This window comes from Carcharhinus amblyrhynchos, chromosome 19, assembly GCF_965287045.1.
Source record: "Carcharhinus amblyrhynchos chromosome 19, sCarAmb.v2.hapA, whole genome shotgun sequence".
Classification (NCBI taxonomy): domain Eukaryota; kingdom Metazoa; phylum Chordata; class Chondrichthyes; order Carcharhiniformes; family Carcharhinidae; genus Carcharhinus; species Carcharhinus amblyrhynchos.
In genome coordinates, this window is record NC_137342.1 from 10,421,775 (window position 1) to 10,438,782 (window position 17,008).

General features: G+C 43.0%; 1 protein-coding gene across 1 annotated transcript in view; it reads left to right on the forward strand.

The window, feature by feature from the left end:
• Positions 1-5,300: 5,300 nt before the first annotated feature.
• The window catches only part of LOC145355565 (serine/threonine-protein kinase 33-like), a 107,351-nt gene continuing 95,643 nt past the window's right edge, over positions 5,301-17,008 (forward strand). Inside the window, exon 1 of the mRNA XM_080207814.1 lies at positions 5,301-5,381. Within this exon, the coding sequence (XP_080063940.1) occupies positions 5,301-5,381 (81 nt within the window). The remainder of the gene's footprint in view (positions 5,382-17,008) is intronic.

Genomic DNA, 17,008 nt, shown 5'->3' on the forward strand with positions numbered 1-17,008 from the left:
CAATTTAGAAAATAGGTTGGAAGAAATTTCTTCAGGCAGAGAATTGTGAACTTTAGAACTGTTTTCCCCAGAGGGCTGAGAAGTTCAGGCTGTGAGTATATTCAACAGTGAGGTAAACACTCATTTTGGACATTAAGGATATTAAGCAGTATATGAATAAGGGGGGGAACCTGTGGTTCGAGGTGTATTCTTGTTCCAATGTCCTTTGTTGTTACGTTGCTAATTCTTGGATCAGAGTTGATGGCAGTGAGTCGAAATTTCTCTTTGCCAGGTCAATGGTGTTATAAATTATTTTCAACATCTGTTAGGGCAGTTACCACCAGCTCTATGAGAGGGTAAAACATCCTCATTCAACATCCCTGCCCTTCCCTACAGTGGTGGTAGCTCCAGCGAGAGTTTGTTGAGATAAACAGACTGGCATAACACTGTTTGCTGTGCCCATTTGGCATTCAGGGCATTATGCTCACCAAATGGGGAACTTGCAATGGAAGAGATAACACGCCAATTTGCCAGTAAATGCATCATCATTAAATGTCACCCAGCACGCCTTCAGGGATTGTTACATATCACAATGACTCGAGCTTGTCTATCACATCCTTTGCCTTCAGCTCCTTGACTGAACTGCACCAACTCTTAACTCCAAAAAAAAAGCAAAAACTGCTGAGCATTTAGCTTATAAAGTTTTACAATAACTTTCTTTTATGAAACATATTTTAATGGGTAGCTTCACAGGCCATCTCCCTCTTCCTGAATAAATTTACAACTCAATGTCACCAGCAATGATCTCACACTCTTTTCTTTTTAAAAGACAAGTCTTCAGCAAATGCTCGCTGTATTTGTAAACTGAATGGCATTGATGAAATTTTGGATCACTCTATTGCTTTTCTAAAGAAACATATCTAGTCCTACCATCAAAAGAAAAAAAGTTCCCTTACACAAAGAACAATTTATGACATTCTTGGCAGTGATTGATATAACCAATAAAGCAGCCGTAATTGTACTCATTCTGTAGAGTTCAAGCTACTGCCCTCACTTTTAAAAAAATTACCTACATTTAATAACACCAATGCTAAAATTAAAATCCACAGTGAGTTTATTTCACACTCATCCCTGTATGAACATAATAATTGCCTCCTTTTTTGAGCTTAATTTAATAGTCTATCAAGTTAAATTGAGCAGTTGCCATCTAAATTATATTTGAACCTGTTCCTTGGCAATACTGCTTTCCTGCTAAAGCTATGACCACACCAGCTTGTGATTTAAAGGGGCATTGTTCTCAGGAATTTACTGCCGATGAGCTGTGGGTATTACTAAATCTACGATCATATTCCCCTTCGCAATACTTTAACCAGTACAGAGGTGCCACTCATTTGCAATGTGTTAATGTATCGTTAGCAGCAACCACTGGGGAAAATCATGGGGGAATTCTATTATGTGCCCAACTGTGGCGTGAACCGCACACTGGAAACGGTTTTAAGAGAAACACGTTGTTATGGTGAGGACGCCAAGCATCCATGGCCACCGCCATTTGTCAGCCGGAGAACTCCTTTAAGTCACGAAGTAAAAGGATGAATTAAATGTGGACAATGCTCTCGAGGTGATCAATGGCGCTAAGGAATAAGTTAAACTTTCAAGCCAAACATGTGAGCTGCCCATCAAGAAAATAGAAATGTGTTGTTTACGGAGAGTAACCCTCGTGTTTTTTTTAGTTACACTGAAGAACTCCGGCAAGGTTCTAGATGTGAGCTGGTGATTGGTAGGTAGGTTGGGGTTTTGTTTTTGATGGTTTTGTTGTATAAAATATAACAAAGACTTGTGGGAGCACATGATCCACATTGGAGGTTACCATGCAACGTGAAACAGGGAAACAAGAAAGTATTAAGTTTCTGTCAAAAGTAAACCATCGAGCAGATTGGATAGAAAATTCCACGGAAATATGATCCAGAAGGAAGGAATCAGAAGGTGATTAGTGCTGCACCTCAATTGGGTGATCGGAAATTAATTTTTCGAGTGATGTCTTGTTGTGTGATAGTTCAGAATGATAGACTAATGGGAGTTCATTATCAGAAGGAAATGAAGATTTAAGAGCTTTTATCTTTACGCTAGTGTTGAGATGTCAATGGTGTAAGTATTTCCAGAACATCCTGTTTATCTAAGTCTTCCATATCATCTTATCTTCTTTTCCTATCAATGTGATAGCTCTGGTTGATACAAAGCTGCACTGTCAGTACTTATTCTCGTTTAAACCTCAACTGTTTAAAAAGCTCCAGAACATATCTTTCTGAAGGTTGTTCATACAGCAAACAGGCAGAATACACGAGCTTTCAGACTATCACAAACCCAAACCTAGGCTGTAGAATTAAATCTACCAAGGCATAATTGATTTATTGAAGACAATATTGTTGTATATTTAACAAATAACATTATTTGAATGCAACATTGAAACTTCTTACTTGTGTGCTGATAAGTGACATTGACTGTTGAGCCTGAAAGTCATTAAAAAATTTTACACATAGTAGTAAGTTTAACGTTTGACTGAAAATAGAAACTGGCATCCGGAATTTTAAATTTAAAGTTAAGTTTCGTTCAAAGTTTAAAAGTTTTAAAGTTTAAAGCTAAAAGATTAAAGTTTACTTATTAGTGTCACAATTAGTTTTACAAGATTGTTTGGTACTTTTTGAATGTGGTAAAGTTTCGTACAAGTTAAGATTCTCCCTTCTATTTCTATTTGTTGATTATGTGTTGGGTCCACCTTTCCTGGTTTTACCTTTTTGCGAGATCAATTGTTAATTTGAAATGTGGAGTGGATAGATTTTTATTATCCAAAGATATTGCGGTATATTAGACTGAGATGACCAAATGGGCTTTGGTCACAGATCAGTTAAGATCGCACTGAATGGCGGGACAGGTTTGAGGAGTGGGATTTTTTGGTCTGTTGTGAGGTTGGGATCAGAGGCCAGTGATTTCGTACCACCGGCTATCATGCTAGCTTGGCGCAACTGAATCCCACGCTATTGTTAAAGAATCTGCGCTGGGGTCGGAACAGTTATCCCCCTGCAAATGTTGGGTAGCCAGCTAAGGGTGATTCAGTCCCTGTCTCACACGAACCAGAATTTCCAGGATCTTGCTCATTGAGTCGATAAACAGCCAATGCCTGATTGTGGGAAAAAGAGGATAGAGTCATAATTAATCCACCATGGTTGTGGGGTCCCTGGGTATCCTGCACTGGATTGTGCACATGACTTCTGTTTTGACTATTTGCACACTGTATGCTTTTATGCCACTGCCCTTCTGTGGAGCTGCCTGCCTTTATTCAGCAAGGCAGCAAGTGGCAAGCCCCATCATGCCTTCCGCCTGCCTTTGCTACTGACGCAACCTCCTGGGGACCCTTGGAACCATTAATTGTGTGTCGGGCTCGCTTCCTGTCCAATTCAGTTATTTACAGTTCAGAAGTGTGTCACATAAGCACTGCAGTTGAGGCATGGAGAAAGGCATTAGGTTCCCAACCCTGCTTTGATAGTCCAATCCCAAGCTTGAGTTTATTGGACTTTTTCCCCTATGTCCCATAAACATATGGGACTTTTGGAAAACTATTTGACAGGGGGAGGGGGACGAAAGGGAAGAGGGTGTGCAGGGAGTATTAGGCACTGGGGCTCACTGAGAATCTACATACACCCTTTCACTGAGTTCAATCAGAGGTGGATACCTCGCTGATTGCTGTTCTCCCTAGTGTGGAGGCACTGAGACTAACTACACTGTCCCGGTGCTGTTCCCCGGCTAAAATGAACTAAACTAGAGATTCCTTGTCTGTATACTTAGCACCTTGAGTGGGGCACGATGACACAGCGATTAGCAGTGCTGCCTCACAGCGCCAGGGACCTGGGTTCAATTCCAGCCTTGGGTACTGTTGGTGTGGTGTGTGTACGTTCTCCCTGTGTCTGCGTGGGTTCCCTCCGGATGCGCCGGTTTCCTCCCACAATCCAAAGATGTGTGTGTTAGGTTGATTGGCCATGGTGAATTGGTCCTTAGTGTCCGAAGATGTATAGGTTAGGGGAATTAGTGGGGTAAATGTATGGGGTTAAGAGGGTAGGACCTGTGTAAGATCCACTGCCAGAGAGTCGTTGCAGATTTGATGGGCTGAAAGGCCTCCTTCTGCACTGGGATTCTATTCTATTTTATAGAGTGACCCCAAATCGTTCCATAAATTGTGAACTGGATGGAATAAAATCATACATATTTGCATCCTGTGAGACTGTGATGCTTAGTAAAGAATCCCTACACTGCAGAAGGAGACCATTTGGCCCATTGAGTCCGCACTGACCACAATCCCACCCAGGCCCTATCCTCCTAATCCCACATTTTTACCCTGCTAATCCTCCAACACTAGTGTCAATGTAGCATGGCCTATCAGCTAACCCGCGTACCTTTGGAGCGTGAGAGGAAATCGGAGCACCCGAAGGAAACCCATGTAGACACAGGCAAACTCCACACAGTGACCCGAGGCCACCATCGAACCTGGGTCCCTGGCACTGTGAGGCAGCAGTGCTAACCACTGTGCCACCGCACCACCCATAGTTTATGTAACCCTCTGAAGAATAAATTATCTGCCCAGTTTCAGTACCTCACAGGGATATTGTTTTCATAGTCAAACTACAATCACATCCATCATTTTGTGGTGAAGGGTGTTCAACCTTTAGTCTTTGAGCCATAGAAATGTTCACCACAAGTGTCAGGGGCATGATTGCTGGTATTGTGGTTGAATCTACGTTCCTGCTGACTTGTAGAAATCTTAAGATGCTGACACTTACAGATCTTGGTGTGCTGATTTAGGACTCATTCGCAATTGAGGCAACACTAGTAAGAACAGCCCTTTCCATATCTGAGTGGATCACTGAAATCAAAGCAGTTTGTAAGACTATGTGTCAATGGATTGAAAGAGCTGGACTTCAAGGGCTGGTTTCTCAGATGGTAAACACAGTTAGAAGTCTAAATTCCAACCAGTTTATTCCAACCAGTAAACCCACAAGCTTTCAAGGTTTTCCCCTTCCCTTGTGGATTTACTACCAAATAAACTGGTTGGCCTTTAACGTGGTGTTGTGAGACTTCTAACTGTGTTTATCCCAGTCCAACGCCGGCATCTCCACCTCATGATTCCCAGATGGTACACATGCTTTTAGATGCACATCCCTCATGTAAAAACAGACAATGCCTATTGAATGCTGAATAATATATTCCCTACCATCTTTTTTTCTCATTAAAAGGTGACAGTTGAGCAGGTACTAGATTGTCCATGTGCAAAAATGGCTTTTCAACGGGCTTCTAGCAACAATACGGAGGCCATTGTACCTCACAAAAGAATTGAGGATGAGTCTGCTATCAAGGTAAGATCTTTCCATCTACTTCCTGAAACACCACAAGATTCACAAACACAATCATATTAGTTCTCACTCATGATTCTCATGATAATGTCATTTCATCACATTTATGAGGATTGAACTTCACTCGTGTTCCTCACAGTTGAACAAAATACAGGCTATTGTGAGCCTGTCGCAGTCGATTGGGATTGATTTAAGCTGTAAATATCAAAACTACAAAACAATCCCTCAATCTTTAACATGACGTCAAGGTCTTTGGGATCAGTAACACAGAGGATTGCAGATATGCAGTGAACCAGCCGATGGCTCCTGAGTCAAATATGGCTCAGTACGGAACCAAATGTGGCTCTTTTATCATTTCTGAAATACAAGTAACCTTTCAAATTAGAAACAACACGAGGAAGTTCAAATACAGCACGAGATGGAGGGGTCAGAGTTCAAATGCAGGGTAACAGAGAATAGGTCAGAGTTCAAATACAGCATGAGAGGGGAGAGGTCAGAGAGTTCAAACACAGAGCAAGAAGGAAGAGGTCAGAGAGTTCAAATACAGAGTGAGAGGGGAGAGGTTAGAGTTCAAATACAGAGCGAAAGGGGAGAGGTTAGAGTTCAAATACAGAGTGAGAGGGGAGAGGTCAGAGTTCAAATACAGAGCGAGAGGGGAGAGGTCAGAGTTCAAATACAGAGCGAGAGGGGAGAGGTCAGAGTTCAAATATAGAGTGAGAGGGGAGGGGTCAGAGAGTTCAAATACAGAGTGAGAGGGGAGAGGTCAGAGTTCAAATACAGAGCAAGATGGGAGAGGTTAGAGTTCAAATACAGAGCGAGAGGGGAGAGGTCAGAGTTCAAATATAGAGTAAGAGGGGAGAGATTAGAGTTCAAATACAGAGTGAGGGGGGAGAGGTCAGAAAGTTCAAATACAGAGCGCAAGAGAGAAAAGGTCTCAGTTCAAGAAAAGCGAAATATGTTAAAAGATGCAGTCAAAGTCCCAGTAAATAAAGTGAGCACCCATTTTCACTTATGCTGTTATTAATCATCATGTCAATTATCAACAATATTCAGTTGTATGTTTTCCATCCTACAATTTTGTACTGGTTCCTTGTTCACTACTTGTCCTGAATTTTGACGTTGTTTGGCACTTTGGTTTGAAAAGGTTGCCAAATCCTGCGGTGTGTATGTTCCTTAGTTCAAGAATTGCACAAAATTACCCGTTAAATGAAGGCCTCCCCGCTGCCCTGCCTCATGTTTAAGCTTTCAAAATTGAAAATTCATAAATGGAGGCAATTTTTAAGCATTTCCACTGGGAGGAGGTCTTGGTAAGTAGAGGATACAGATTTCAGATCATTGATAAAAGAAGGAAAGGCAGACTGAGTGAATTGTTTTACCTGACCGTTTGTTATGACCTGGAATGCAAAGGGTGATGGAAGAAAATTCAACAGCTACTTTCAAAGGGGAATTGGATATATCCTGCAATAAGGAGATTTGCAGGCTTGGATTAGAGGAATTCCAGACAAACTCCAAAGATGTGCGGGTTAGGTGGATTGGCCATGCTAAATTGCCCCTTAGTATCACAGGGTCCAGCTAGGTAAATGCATGGGGTTAAGAGCCTGGGTGGGATTGTGCAGACTTGATGGGCCAAATGGCCTCCTTCTGCACTGTAAGATTCTATGATTCAATGAGTCTATGAATTGGATTAATTGGATAGTTCTTTGAAAAGGCTGTTCCAGGTTTGACGGGTTGAATGGCCTCCTTCTTGCTGTATGAGTGAGTGATTCTGTGAGTCACAGGGTAAGAAAATAACAAAAAAAGCCCATAACAATCAATTCATTCAGACAGTTAATATCTCCTTTTTTGTCTTGCCTTGTAGAGTGTTGGCAGGTAAACAGTCCTGACAATGTACAGGCCAAGTTCAAATACTGCTCTGTGTTCTTTGGGATTGCAGTAGAAGGTCTGACAACACCAGGTTTTAGTCCAACCGATTTATTTGATAGTAAACTCACAAGCTTTCGGGGTTAGTCCCTTCGTCAGGTGAATGGAAAGTTCTGGCCTCAGACAGAGCATATAAAGCACAGACAGTTTACAGATTACTGATTAGAATGCGAATCTTTACACCTAACCTGCTGCTCAAGTCTTAAAGTGGCCGACAATGTGAGTGGAAGGAGCACTGATCACAGGTTAAAGAGATGTGTATTGTCTCCAGACAGTACAGTAAGTGAGGTTTTGCAAACCCAGGCAAGTCACGGGGGTTACAGATAGTGCGCCATGAACCCAAGATCCCTGTTGAGACCGTCCTCGTGTGTGCGGAACTTGGCTGTCAGTCTCTGCTCAGCGACTCTGCGCTGTCGTGTGTCGTGAAGGCCGCCTTGGAGAATGCTTACCCGAAGGTCAGAGGCTGAATGCCCGTGACCGCTGAAGTGTTCGCCAACAGGAAGGGAACAGTCTTGCCTGGTGATTGTCTTTGGGATTTGCAAGAATTAATTGTTGCAAGATTGTCAGCTCCAGTTAGGGCCCAACTTGGAAGAGCCAGTTTTACATTGCCTGGTTTAAACTTTTTGCCTGTGTGACGGCACAGAGATGGCCAACTTTACTGTCTCAGTTAAAAATGTACAGTTCCGAGTGTGAGGGAGGGAGAACTCCACCCCTGCCCTGTGTGACCATTCAGACAGCGGTCAGTTGGGTTTTAAAAATGCGAGACTGTTGTACCTCCATAATCCCTCTGTCCATTCAGACCGCGGTTTCTTCACTGCTAGCTTGGTCCAGCGTGATGGCAAAACATACAGTGTGTGTACAAACTGAGTGTATCGCCTGCATCACCAATGATCTTCCCCCTGTCATAAGGTTGGCTGTGGGGAAGTTCGCTGACGGTTGCACAATGTTGCGCACCGTTCTGTGTACCTCAGATACTGAAGCAGCCCGTGTTCATGGGCAGCATGACCTGGATAACATTCAGACCTGGGCTGATAAGTGGTAATTCATGGCACACAAGTGCCAGGCAATCACCATCACCAACCAACGGGAATGTAACCATTTCCCCTTGACATTCAATGGCATGACCATCCCTGAAATCTCCACTATCGACATCCTGGGGATTGTCTTTGACCAGAAAGTGAACTAAACTAGCCATACAAATAATGTGGCTACGAGAACAGGTCGAGGGATTGTAGAATCCCTACAGTGCAGGTGGAGGCCATTCGGCCCATCGAGTCTGCACCGAACACAAACCTACCCAAGCCCTATTCCTGCTCATCCCCTGACACGAAGATCAGTTTTATCACGGTCAAACAAGCTAACCCCCACATCTTTGAACTGTGGGAGGAAACCGGACCACCCGGAGGAAACACTCGCAGACACGGGGAGAATACGCAAATTCCACACAGACAGTGACCCGAGCCGGGAATTGAACCCAGGTCCCTGGTGCTGTGAGGATCGACACCCCATTGACCTCCTTAAACATTCATTTCCTCCATCATCAAACCACAGTGGCAGTGGTCCATACTGTGTATAAAATGCACTGTAGCAACTCACCAATGCTCCTCCAACAGCTCCTTCCAAACCACCCATCTCTTCCCAGCTGGAAGGGCAAGGGCAACGGACACATAGGAACACCGCCTACAAGCGCCCCTCCCCTCCACTCACCATCCTGACTTGGAAATATCGCCATTCCCATCGCTGTTGCTGGATCAAACTCCTGGAACTTCCTCTCTAATAGCACTGTGAGTGTAGGTGGACTGGAGCGATCAAGAAGGCAGCTCACCACTACCTTCCCAAGGACAACTCAGGATATGAAACAAATGTTGACTGAGCCAGTGACACCCACATTTCACAAAAGAATTAAAAAAAATCAAGTTTGCATTCTAAAAATTAAGTAGACAAATCAAAATAACAGCAATTAGATCTCAATTATGTTGTGCTGTTTACTAATAATAATTATTCTGGATTTCCCATAGTCTTCTGTGCTGTGTTGCAGACAGCAAGCTAATTAAACTAATGTTCTGTGTCTCACACTTTAATCTTTCTGAGGTTTATTCCTGCACACAACACACACATTCAATAGGTTAATAACATTGTGTGCTAAATGGTTCTTCACTGTGGCATCCAAGTTGTAGAGAAGGAGAACAATGGTGGAACTGGAATAAATCATTCATTCCCCCAGGCTTATCATTGGTGGGTGAGAAATGCAAATCACCTTTGACTTTGGTGGGAAGATTCTACAGGTGGCCAATGGCAAGCCTTCTCCTCCATTGGAATACACACTATGGGCGGGTCAGGTGGATTGGCCATGATAAATTGTCCCTTAGCGTCAGGGGAACTAGCTCTGGTAAACACATGGGGTTATGGGGATAGGGCCCGGGTGGAATTGTGGTCGGTGCAGACTCGATGGGCCAAATGGCCTTGTTCTGTAACCTCAACTCCCTGATTCCCTGGTGGTCGTACCTAAGAAAAGTTTGTCAAACCCAGCCCTGAAACTTGGAATTAACCCAGAACCTACCCCTTTTGGGGAAAGACATTTACAGCTTTCAACAATATTTGGTGCCTTGAATGTCATAAGATGCTCCAATGTGCTTCCCATGGCACTAAGGTACATATTCAGTTGGATGAAAAACACTGAGGCCTGGATTCCACAGTTTCAGTCTCCTATTCTGAGGAATAATGTTCTTGCTTTCGACGGAGTGCAACGAAGGTTTACCAGGCTGATTCCGGCGTTGGTGGGACTGATGTATGAAGAGAGATTAATTAGGTTAGGATTGTTTCCACTGGATTTCAGACAAATGAGGAGGGTTCTCATAGAGACTTATAAAATTCTAACAGGACTAGACAGGGTAGATGCAGGGGGATGTTCTCAATAGTGGGAGTGTCCAGAACCAGGGGCCACAGTTTGAGGATTCAGGGTAGACCATTTAGGATGGCGATGAGGAGACATTTCTTCACCCAAAGAATTCATTATCACAGGAAGTAGCTAATGCCAAAACATTGAATCTATTCAAGAGATGGCGAGATAAAGCACTTTGTGTGAATGGGATTAATGGTTATGCAGAGAAAGCAGGATTAGGCTACTGAGTTGGATAATCAGCCATGGCCGTGATGAGTGGCAGAGCAGGCTCGAAGGGCCAAATGGCCTCCCCCAGCTTCTGTCTTCTATGTAACACAGAGAAAAGGCCTCAGCCAAATTAACCTACAAGTTCCATTAAATAAGGGGACAAATTTTGTTTCTCATTTTACAAGGGGGAAGAATTTGAAAACGTTTATTGCATTTTAATAATAGGTTATTGCCAGATTTTGCTTCATTTCCCAACATGCAGATACATTTCTCAAGAATTTAATGAGAAAATTGAGGGTCATGCATTTGATACCTAACTTTAAAATATTTAATTCTGCACATAAAAAAACTGAAAATCTGACTGAAATGATGGGTACAAACCAATTAACCAGACTTTCCATCGTTAGGACGTGATACCACTAAGTTGAAGATTTAATTATATGAGAGACTGTGGGATTAAGAATGAACTATTATATACTTGATTGATTGCAATCACCTCTCCCTTGGATATTAGATCTCCTCATCAATGACTTAAGACAGACGCTTGCTAAATTTAATCTTTTGGAATATTTCATAGTATTTCAGCATTAAACCAATGTGCGTGATAAGACAGTGAAATCCTGAAATTGTCACTCTTGTTCTAGATGTTTCTGTGATCTTTTGTGTCCAATACCAACCTGCATTCTCATCAAAAGATTGTGGGTTCACAAAAATGATCCCAGAAATGAAGGGTTTGTCAATATGAGGAGCAGTTGAGGTGTCTCAGCCCATACTCAATGGAGGTAGGAAGGATGAGGGGGGAATCTATTTGAACCTTACAGAATACTGAGAGGTAGAGATAGAGTGGACGTGGAGAGGATGTTTCCACAAGTGGGCGAGATTAGAACTCAAGGGCAGAATCTCAGAGTGAAGGGAACGCTCCTTTAAAACTGAGATGAGGTAGAATTTCTTCAGCTTGGAACTCATTGCTATAGAGGGCTGTGGAGGCCAGGTCATTGAGTGTCTTTAAGACAGAGCTAGGGAGGTTCTTGATCAATGAAGGAAATCAAGGGTTATGGGGAGAAAGCAGGAGAATGGGGATGATTGAATGGCACAGCAGGCTCAATGGGCTGAATGGCCTAATTCTGTTCCTATATCTTATTGTCTTACAATTTAAAAGTGATTTGATTTATTACCGTAACATGTATTGATATACAATGGAAAGTATTGTTTCTTGCACGCTATACAAAGCGTTCTGTACATAGTACATAGGGCAGAAGGAAAGGAGAGGGTGCAGAATGTAGTGTTACCATCATAGCTAGGGTGTAGCAAAAGATCAGCTTAATATAAGGGAGGTCCATTAAAAAGTCTGGTAGCAGCAGGGAAGACACTGTTCTTGAGTCAGTTGGCACATGATCTCAGAATCTTGTATGTTTTTCCTAATGGAAGAAGATGGAAGAGAGAATGTCCAGGATGTGTGGGGTCCTTAATTATGTTGGCTGCTTTCCTGAGGCAGCAGGAGAGTCAGTGGATGGGAGGCTGGTTTGTGTGATAAATGGGGCTATGTTCACCAACCCTTTGTAGTTTCTTGCAGTCTTGGACAGAGAAGGAGCCATATCAAGCTGTGATACATCCGGAAAGGATGCTTCCTACGGTGCATCTGTAAAAATTGGCGAGAGTTGTAGCCGACATGCCAAATTTCCATATCCTTCTGAGAAAGTAGATTGTTTCATAATAACAATTACAACTTGCATTTACATAGCACCCTTTTAGGATTTCAGGAGTGGTCTCAAGGTGCACTTTTCTGCATATTTCACTGTTGCAAGTCAGAGACACAAGAGCTAATTTTCTGATAACTGCTCTGCCACTTGATAGGTTGAGTCCTGAAAAATCTTAATTAGAGTCAAAGAGGTTTAGAGCAGGGAAACAGGCCCTTTGGCCCAACTAGTCCATGCTGCCTAGTTTTACCTCTAAACTAATCCTAATTGCATTTGGCCCAAATCCCTCCACACCCATTTTACCCATGTAACTGTCTAAATGCTTTTTAAAAGACAAAATTGTACCCAAGTACTACTAGCTCTGGCAACTTGCTCCAGACATTCACCACTCTGTGTGTGAAAGACTGTACAGTTTAGCAGTAAATGATTATTAACCACTAGTAACTATGCACACATGTTGTCACTGTCCCTTTCCTTTCATGAACTTTCACTTTGCCGACAAGCACTTTATTAAATGTCTTTTGCACGTTCATATACATCACATCAACCACATTACCCTCATCAATCTTTGAGTTACCTCATCCAAAACCTTAACCAAGTTAGCTAACACAATTTGTCTTTAACAAAGCTATGCTGGCTTTCCTTAACCAATTCACTAACTTCATGTGGCTGATGGGAGAGAGGGCTATGGACGCCGGGGTGAACAGGATCAGGGACGTGCTGGATGGTGGAGGAGCGGGCTGGATGAGCCCCCACGTGCTGGCTGAGTGTGCGGGGGTGGCCACCTGGCGCGCGGCCAAAGCCATCCAAGACCTTAGGACAGTCATGCACAGCCCCGAGTGCACATGCAGTCTCGAGGCGGCGCAGGCGTGTGGTGGGATCCCGTCTGAGTGTTCCGCCTGCTCGGACGGAATGTCACATTGGCCCAAAACCGAGACCCCCGGGGGTCAGGTGCCCCACTGCACGTGCTGCCTCGTGGAAATATCCTCCGCGCCTTCTTCCACCACATGGAGATATTTCCTGTACGGGCTGCTGCTACACACCTTCCACTGCTACGACCTCATCTTCGCCCAGATACACCTTGACGGGTCTTGTTGCCACTGAACGTTGGAGGTCCCCAGTGGAGGTATCTCCCCCAGTTATCTTGGGAACCTGAGGTGGAGGGTGCTGCATGCAGCAGTACCATACAACCGTAGGTATTTTAGGTTCGCAGGCTCCCAACTTGCCCCTTCTGTGGTCTTGTGGAGTCCGTGGACCGTATCTATGTCTTGTGTTATAGGTCGCACGCCCTTTTTAATTTTCTGAAAAACTTTTTATTAATGTTTGCACTTCAGTCTCACGCTCCTGATCTACAGGCACCTGGTGCAGAGAGGGGCAGGTCGGGGAGGGCGACCTCCTCATAAACATGCTCCTGTGCCTGGCAAGGCGCGCGATCAATAGGTCCAGGCAGCGGACGATCGACGGGGTCATCCATCCCGACTGCCTGCCCCTCTACCGCAACTATATTCACGGCCAGGGGTCCCTGGAGAGGGAGCATACGGTGTCTACGGGCACGGTTGAAGCCTTCCACACCCACTGGGCACCGCAGGGGCTGGGATGTATTATCGACCCCGCTAATCACCTTTTGATTTATATATTTTAAGTTTCCTTTCGATTTTGTTTTTTGTTCGGGCTTTTCCTCCTCCTTTTGGGGAGCTGCCCCTTTTAATTTGTCCCTATGTTAATCTAATATAATTTATTTCGTTGGAAATCCTTAACCAATTCACCCTAAGTTAATTTGATTTTGTTCATTTGGTTGGACAACAAAAGACGTCCTTAACCAATTCATATTTGTCCATCTGACCAGTTTTGAACCATTTGATCAAAGCATGACCCTCCTCAGTATTAGCTTTTCCTCAAATTATTTTATCCACTAACCTTGGCCATGGCAAAATTAACACTTTAAACCAAAACAGGAGAAAGTACAAATGAACGAATTATGTTCCCCTATATGGGGTAAGCACAACTTCTGCAGAAAATCAGTTTAATACATACACCTTGTGAAGGAACCTTTGAATTTCTCTGAATATTTGGATCTTCAGTTTATTAGATCAGCAGTGGATCCTGGGAGGCTGTTTATAACGGCAAGTTAAAACAAAGTGTTTAACACATTTCACTATTTCTCCAATGGGGGGGGGTTATTGTCAATCTTTTTGACTGACCAATTAAATTAAATTCAATTAACTGAGGAACAGATTAAAAGGGGGCAGCCCCCCAAAACAAGGGAACCATCTGAAATGAAAGACAAAGTGGAAAGGAAACTTAAAACATCAAACTAAAGTGTGATTAAAGTCTCGATAATACACCCCAGCCCCTGCGGTGCCCAACGGGCGTGGAAGGATCCCCTCCCCTTGCTCAAGGAAAAGTAACATTTTAAAACAAAACAGGACAAAGTACAAATTAACAGCCTTGTGTTCCCCTATATGGGGTAAGCACATCTTCTGCAGAAAATCAATTTAAGTACATATACTTGGTGAAAGAACCTTGGAATTTTTCCGGATGTTTTGGATCTTTGGTTTATTAGATCAGCAGTGGATCCTGGGAGGCTGTTTATAACGGCAAGCAAAAACAAAGTGTTTAACACATTTGACTATTTCTCCAATGGGGGTTATTGTCAGGAATTTGATTCCAATCAATGCTTTTTTTTGTTCAGGTGGATCTCTGAGAATAAATAATGTGTACTAATTTGAGATGGCTGAATGGTAATTAGAACGATACCTTTGGGTGCTTTCTCTGATAGCTAGCCAGCAGAAAGTAAATTAGTTTACCTTTGCAGAGAAGCCTTATAGCCTATGTGTCTTTTGGGACTGATTAGCTATCGCTGCCTTGAGTAACTGAACCTTTCTTTGTCTAATCATTGTCTCTTTAGGCACTGTTAACATTGAAGTGTACTTGAATTATGTAAGACACATTTAGTACTATCAGCCCCAAAAGCGCGCCGTAATGTGGTTGGTTCCAGCACACCTTGGCTTTAGTAGCTTCTGCCTTGTTTTCCTTTGCACTGAGGGCACCTTATTAATTCACATTCTTTTAAACTGAATTTCATCAGAAGAACATATGCCAGCAGTACAATAAGTAGACTTACTCATGACTGCACAAAGATTTGGCACCATTTGATCCCCTAGCGTCTCAGAGAAACAAAGTACAAATATCAGAATGTGAGTTGGCCATTCAGCCCCTTCAGTCTGTCCTGCCATTCAGTAAATCAGGCCGATTTGTATCTTTGAGGAGACGAGATTGATACGTTAGTCTGCTTACCATTGTTTGGACTTGGGTTTTTTTAAATTCCTTTGTAGGTCATGGGCATTGCTGGCTGGACCAGCAATTATTGCCCATCCCTCGTCACTTGTGAACTGAGTGGTCATTTTAGAAAGCAGTTGAAAGTCAACCACATTGCTATGGCTGTGGAGTCACATGTAGGCCAGACTGGGTAAGGATGGCAGATTTCCTTCCCTAAAAGCCGTTAGTGAACCAGATGTGTTTTTCCAACGATGGACAATGTTTTCTTTTAATTCCAGATATTTTTTATCGAATCCAAATTCCATCATCTTGACAGAATCCTGTGGCTGGATTTGAATCAGGGTCCCCAGAATATTAGCTGAGTTTCAGGATTTAAAAGTCTAGTGATAAAACCATTAGGCTATAGCGTCCCCTGTGTGAGAAAGACAGGATCCTTTTTGTCTTAGATTTTGATTATACGCAGCCAAAGGTTTCAGGTTAACCTCTGGTGAGATAGATTGTTCTTGTGGAAGTTTGCTTCCGAGAGAATGGTCAGAGGTTTAAACTTATCCATAGAAGATCGTGTGTTCTCCTTTTCGCCAGCCACTGATGTTAGTGAATTGGTTAAGGAAAGCCAGCATAGATTTGTTAAAGGCAAATTGCATTACCTAACTTGGTTAAGGTTTTTGATGAGGTAACTCAGAAGATTGATGGCAATGTGGTTGATGTGATGGACATGAACGTTGGAAAGACATTTAATAAAGTGCCACTTAAAATGCTTGTCTGCAAAGCGAAAGTTCGTGGAAGGAAAGGGACATTGACAAGATCTAATGCTAGCAGTAGTCTCTTGGGATTGCTCAATGGTGAGTTGGAGGACAGACAGTTTTCAAACAGTAGAAGTACCAACAAATCAGGAAAAGCAAGTTGTTCAAGGAAATGTAGGCAATGTTTATAGGCAGTTTGCTTTACATAAGACCATAAACACATAAAAAGTGTCCGTTTATGAGTCTGTGCTCGTGATCAGGTAGAAGAAAGAAGGGACAAATCAGTGCTTCCATGTATCTGGAATGAAAGTGGATCAGATGCCATGCAACGAACAAATGTTATTCCCACTGCAGAGAGAGAATGAGGGTGGGGTGAGGAAGCTGTGTCTGGAGCCAAAATAAGGCGGTGAGTTGTATTGCCAATACCAAATATTTTACAATGGACATTTAGTTCCTATAAGTATGCAATCAAGGCTTGCATGACCTGTAATGACAAATAACATGTTCTCAAGGTGAAACCATCAATGACTTAAATTTATAGATTTAAACTAATAAGGCAGATGGATGGTATCCACAGCAGTAGGTCAGAGAGTACAGAGACCATGGAGAACTCAGTGAATGGATTCCCTAAGGCTGAGAGAAACAAAACACAGGGAGAGTGTACAAAACATAACAGGATAGATGGTCTGGGGTGGGTTTGCTTCAGTGCAAGGAATATGAAAAGATAAAGCAGATGGATTACTACATGGAATTATGATGTTGTGGCAATTACAGAGACTTGGATGAAAGAAGGGCAGGACTGCCAGTTTAGCATTCCAGGATTTAGCTAGAGAGAGTGACAAAAGAGGTGGGGGTGTTGCTTTACTGATTAGGGAGAATGTT